The 6016-nt window shown below is 41.4% G+C and overlaps 1 protein-coding gene across 1 annotated transcript; it reads right to left on the reverse strand.

Moving 5' to 3' along the window:
• Window positions 1–217: 217 nt before the first annotated feature.
• LOC149012380 (uncharacterized) lies at window positions 218–4166 on the reverse strand. Its single transcript, XM_089157590.1, has 4 exons — window positions 2398–4166; window positions 751–2296; window positions 522–665; window positions 218–244 (listed from the first exon to the last, which is right to left on the reverse strand). Exons 1-4 carry the CDS (start codon window positions 4164–4166, stop codon window positions 218–220), a joined length of 3486 nt encoding a protein of 1161 aa, XP_089013716.1.
• Between the last annotated feature and the right edge of the window lie 1850 nt (window positions 4167–6016).

The raw sequence follows: 6016 nt of genomic DNA on the forward strand, positions 1-6016 counted from the left end.
TTTGAAACGATGGAATCATAATCCACTTTTCGAACTCTTCCACTCCAGATCGGGACACCCAAGTACCTGCCAATTTCCTTTGTCTCCATCTAACCACTAGCAAGAGATATTTCCTTAGCAAGATTAGAATCCACACTCTTGGAGAAGAAAATTCTAGTTTTTTCAGCACTAACCTTGCTCCCTGACGAGCAACAAAATTTATCAAGGCATGCCTTTATCACCCCCACTTGATAAGAAGAAGCTTCTGCAAAAAGCAAAACATCATCTGCAAACATAAGATGAGAAATAGAGGGCCCTCTTCTTCCAAACTTAAGGGGTCTCTAGCTCCCCTCCATCTGTAGATCTTGTATACAATGAGTCAAGCGCTCCATACATAACACAAAAAGGTAGGGAGAAAGGGGGTCACCCTGCCTGATACCTCTAGTCGGATTAAAACTTTCCGTCACATCCCCATTCCATAGAATATTAAGACTAGAAGAGGTCACACATAGCATAATTACATGGATTAGGGTCTCCGGTACCTTAGCGACTTGAAGAGTATCAGCAATAAAATCCCACTTCAGACGATCATAAGCTTTCTCTAAATCAATTTTAATAGCCATCATCTTCTTGCACCCTCTCTTCCTCATGCTATGAAAACACTCTTGAGCAATGACAATGTTTTCCTGAATAACCCTGCCAGGCACAAAACTTACTTGATTAGGAGCCACCCAAGAAGGCATGAATTCTCTTAACTTTGTTTGTGATAACCTTAGTGATGATCTTATAGCTCACATTACATAAAGAGATAGGTCTAAACTGAGAAATCCTGTCAGGCTTCTCCACTTTAGGGATCAAGGCAATCAGGGTCTCATTAATATGGACCTCCAAGTCACCATTGAAAGCTCTATCAACCATACTCACCACCGCACCTCGAGTTATTTCCCACGAATTCTGATAAAACGCAGCTTGAAAGCCATCCGGCCCTGGTGCCTTCCAAGGACCCATCTGTTTGATAGCTCTAAAAACTTCCTCCTCCAATACAGGACCAGCAAGAGTAGCAGTGCGACTAGGATCTAGGACAGGAAAGCCATGGTTCACCTGAAGAGAAGGCACCTCACCAGACTCATCACTAAAGAGATTCCTATAAAAATCCACCACATGCTGCTTTAAGGGTTGCTCCTCCGATATCCAGGAACCATCAACATTCCTTAAGCTCCCAATCTTGTTACGACGCCGTTTAGAAACCGTCGAGATGTGAAAATACCTAGTATTTCTGTCCCCATTAACCAACCATTCCTTTCTAGCTTTTTGAGCCCAATGAATCTCCTCCCTATGGAGCACCATTTCCAGATCATTTCGCAACTCAATTTCAAGTCTTTCCAAGAAAGGATTATACCTTCCACGAGCTAGGGCTTTCTGGATACCCCCAAGGCGAGCATAAATCCTTTTCTTGGTAGATTCAAGGTGACCAAAGACATCTTTATTCCACGCGACCAATCTTACCTTCAACGCTTCTAGAGACTGACTAAGGCTCACATCATCTTTCCAAGCTGCCCTAACCTCATCAGCAAAACCAACATGAGTTAGCCACATGGCTTCCATTCTAAACGGCCGACGTCGAAAAGCCATCCGGGAGGAGTTAAGATCAACTACGAGAGGATGATGATCAGATTTAAGACGAGGAACCACCTTGACAACTGCATCAGGGAAAAGGAGACGCCACTCAGCTGAACAAAGACCCCTATCCAACCTTCTATAAATCCGCTGGAGCCCACTGTATTTGGGACCCCTCCAAGTGAACTTCGGACCACAGAAACCGAGATCCAACAAATTACATCTATCAATGTTATTTTGGAATTTTAGACATCGTCTCATCGACACCGGGCCTCCCCCTTTTGATTCAGAAGAGTCAATAATATCATTAAGATCTCCAACAATCAGAGAAGGTCCTTGAAACGTACCCAAAACAGTAGCGAGTTCATCCCAACAGCGCTGCCTCTTATTCTCAAGGGGACTAGCATAAGTAGCCACAAGGATCCAAGGAATATTATTACCAGATCGAACCTCCAAGAGAAGAAATTGGTCATGGTTGAGAACAAGCTCCATGGAGAAGGAATCATTTAGCGCCAGACACCAAATTCCTCCTGATAAACCCACAGCCTCACTACGAAATGCTTTCACAGCTCTAACTTTCCTGATAACCCTATCAGCTTTCTCACCACTAATTCGTGGTTCTAAAATAATAATGCAATCCGGCTTGAGCTCCTTTATATAATGTTTCAAGGTAGTGTGGAAATTCTTACTTCCAGCACCCCTACAATTCCAACAAAAAATCTTCATAAAAAACATGGTCAAGGAGGTCAGATAACCAAATCCATTTCCACATCGTTCAAATTCGAACGACTCATCGCGCACACAGTTCCTTCGTCCGTTCTCATCTCAATAGGGACCAAATCTACCATATCAGGAGGATCACCCATCAAGGACGGATGGTTGAAGGAGAAAGCCGGATTCTGGTGAACCATCCAACCCGCTCCAGGAAATGCAGGATCTTTATTAGAGGTAATATGGATGCTTGGAGCAGCAAGAGTATGACCTTCCATGCAAGGTAAGTTAACATTACCGTTAAGATTCTCCCGTGCACGTGCCAAGGCTTCAGGGATTTCATAAGGAATTTTGGCATGAACTTCTATATTGGACACGCTCCCCATAGCAACAAGATCTCTTGAAATCACATCTTCCTCCATTGTCTCCTTATTTAAATTCATATGGGAACTTGATTCCTCCATTGTCACCTTATTTAAATTCATGTGGGAACGTGATTTCCTCAAGGATCCACTAATCAAATGCTGCCCATGACTTGTTATTAATTCAACCCCTGGATTTCCTTCTATATTTAATCCTTCCTCATGCAGATTTTTACCTTCCTCAAAATCCGAACCAGCTAGAGCCTCAAATTGTGATCCCATATTACCTCGCCTTCCTAATTCAGTAGCAGGTCGTATACTTCCCATATTAGGATCACCCCCAACTCCTCCGGGACCAAATGGCCTCCGATTATCCTTCCGAAAACGAGGTTTCTGAGCAATCATCCATGGCCCGTAAGTATCCGCCGGTGGCATTCTTCCCACGCCAGAACTTCCATCAGTTTTCTCTCCTTCTCCATAATCCTCTCCTTCGAACTCTCTCGGATCGTGGTTTGACACTTGACATTGCTCTCTGTGATGACCAAAACGCCCGCAGTCATAACACAACAGGTTGAGTGACTCATAATGGATCTGAAAGGTCCGATCATGCAAACGATAATGAGCCAACAAAGGTTTAGTGAGGTCAATCTCAACGCACACCCTCGCAAATTTTCCACGCATAGCACGCTCAGTATTATAATCCACCTTAAGAACTCTTCCAACTCTGCTTCCTAGCTTCAACAAGAAACGTGTGTCAAAATATTCAATGGATATTCCCGGAAAACGAACCCACACTACAAGTTTGTTTAATTTTGCCTCCACCGGATTAAAGTTAGGTTCCCACCTGCGAAGTGACAGGTAATGATCGGCGATGATCCAAGGACCTTCAGTAAGCACCCGATCAAAATCTTCCTGCATGCCAAACCTTGCTATATAAAAGTCAAGGCCAATATCAATAAGATTCATCGAGCCTCTCGGTTTCCACAAAGAGTTCAACCGCTTGGAGAGGAGAGTATAGCTCACCGTCTTACCCACCAATTTAAGAATTAGAGATTTCTTCCATGGCTTCCTCAGCCTATTAAGCTCTTCACTAGTTAAGTCGATTGAAGGGCATAACGGATCTACACTCTTATCTTGCTCTGCATTTTCCTCAGGAACCTCATCAGCCATGGCTTCTGAGGATGCATCTGCTGACGAAGCATCCTCAAAAAACAAATCCTCATTGCCCTCATCTTCCTCTACACCAGGGATCTGCCTGAGAAAATCCGAGTCAGCCCCATTCATTAACATATCAGCGTAGGTCACCCTCGAAGGAGAGCCCTCCGGTGACCCACGCTCCCCCTGTCGACCTCTCTTCATCTTCTTTGTACTACGTCGACGCTGATCTTCTTCTTCAGTTGAGATCCCCGGCGGGGGGTTAGAACCCCGCTCCACTTCCATCTCTTCTCTTCCGTCGTCAACACTTCTTGTTTGCATAACATACTTAGAGTTGTCCATTGCGCTGTTTACTGAAGTGTCATGAATATGATTTAGTCGTTGGGAGTATAGATGTTATATATAGAGGATTTTGTATGATTTACTCTTGTTATCTATTTCCTCATCAGCAGAGGATCAAGGGCATCCCCACACTATATAACATCTTCATATTTCATAGTTTTTTCTTTTTCTTTTGGGGATGCAGGTGGGGTAGTGGTTGTCTAGCATCTGTCTCTCGAGTTTGGAATTCTTAATCCCCCTCCAAAAAAATAAAATAAAAATGCAGCATGGGATCAAGTTCAGATATATAGATGACAAAATCCGATGACACTATCAGTGATCTTTCTCTGTTGATTTGTTATCCAAATAGAATGCCTTTTCCATTTACTAACATACAGACGAAACTACTATGTTTGGTTTTCTTTTACCATGATTATCACTACAAAGGTGCTAACTATCCATTTTGAAATACTTTGTTTTGGAGTTTACTTCTGCCAGGTTTCAAGACTTAAACTGGTCTAAGAATCTTTTTGATTTATAAGCCTATATGGCCTACATTGCCACTTCAGCAGATTTGATGCTATCTAACCCACCAGTTGGTGCCATAACTCCCTCAACTTCTTGATGATGGAATTTAGGAAGGTTTAACAACGTTGCTATACAGGTTTCCTGGCTTCAGAATGAATGGAATATTAGTGGTCCCATCGAACCTTTTCCTTTTGAGAGAAGTACTTGAAGACTGTACATTGCCGTCACCAGAGAAGAACAAGAGGAAACATTGGACATCAAAGGCAAGATTCCAATCCTTGAGGAGAGGTTAGTTCCATCATTTCCTCTACAGTTCGGTAACTCTAATTCGTCAATCATGGGATGATCAAGCCGTCAGTGTCACATGTTGGATCTGAATATAATGTGAGATTGTTTAACACAACACACAATAAATAATTTCCAATTGTTTCTCAATTAATCCAGCATCTTACACTCTTCAATACTATTGGAACATCATGATTAATCTCTTGCTTGTCAAGTTACCTTGTAATGGCTTGATAAGCAGTCATTTCCTGATTAGAATAGCAATCTAGTGTCTTATACTTTTCAAATTTTACATAAAAAATAAACCTTTTGACTACCTAATTGTCATGTTGGCTTGTGATGGGCCTGAATAGCAGTCATTTTCTTATTAGATACAACTGAAAATACTGCAGATATGGAATGCATCTCAAAATTTGGATCAGACTTCACTTACCAAAGCTCGTATCCTAAGTAATCTAGTAGTTTAGGTTTCAAAGTTATGAATTTTTACCATCAGGATTCACAAGCAGTTGGTGCATGCATGGAGTCCATACTCTCATGCTTTCCATATTAGTCATGCTTGTCAAAAGTGCATGGGGTATTGGTTGGGGTGAATGTTAACTGATTTGCTTCTGGATGCATGAATTATTGACTAATTGATTTGACAAATATTTTCCTATAAAACAGAGGAATGAAATGCATTATAAGTTCTTAACTGACCCAAACACTTGAGTAAACATGTAAACATATGGCTATCAATCAAGTTTGGTAATAATTCATCTTACCGTGACTAATACTTCAACGATTCACTGATAATATTTCATTTTTACGTATAGAAGTCATGCTACCTTGTCCAAGCCAAAATAAAAACATTAAAATTCAGAAAATTCTCTATGTGTTGGAATTTATTAATATAATTAATAAATTAAATGCTCAAGGGCAAATTTGGAAACTCACTATTAGGGCGGTTACAAAATAGGGTTATATATTTTGGTAACCACCGCATAAGTGAATGTGTTTACATTACGTAAGTTTTCAAAGAAAAAGAGGCGGCTCCTATCTCTCTCCCTCTCTCCAAG

Source organism: Hakea prostrata, chromosome 6, assembly GCF_041222555.1.
Source record: "Hakea prostrata isolate BN-2017 chromosome 6, UWA_Hpros_2, whole genome shotgun sequence".
NCBI lineage: Eukaryota > Viridiplantae > Streptophyta > Magnoliopsida > Proteales > Proteaceae > Hakea > Hakea prostrata.

What these genes read in the sequence shown, in the direction of transcription:
- LOC149012380 (XM_089157590.1), bottom strand. Translation starts at nt 4,166, where the DNA reads ATGGACAACTCTAAGTATGTTATGCAAACAAGAAGTGTTGACGACGGA. An exon ending in AGAACGGACGAAGGAACTGT is followed by an intron (nt 2,297 to 2,397) that starts GTGCGCGATGAG and finishes TTGGAATTGTAG; the next exon opens with GGGTGCTGGAAGTAAGAATT. An exon ending in GCTATAAGATCATCACTAAG is followed by an intron (nt 666 to 750) that starts GTTATCACAAAC and finishes AGGGTTATTCAG; the next exon opens with GAAAACATTGTCATTGCTCA.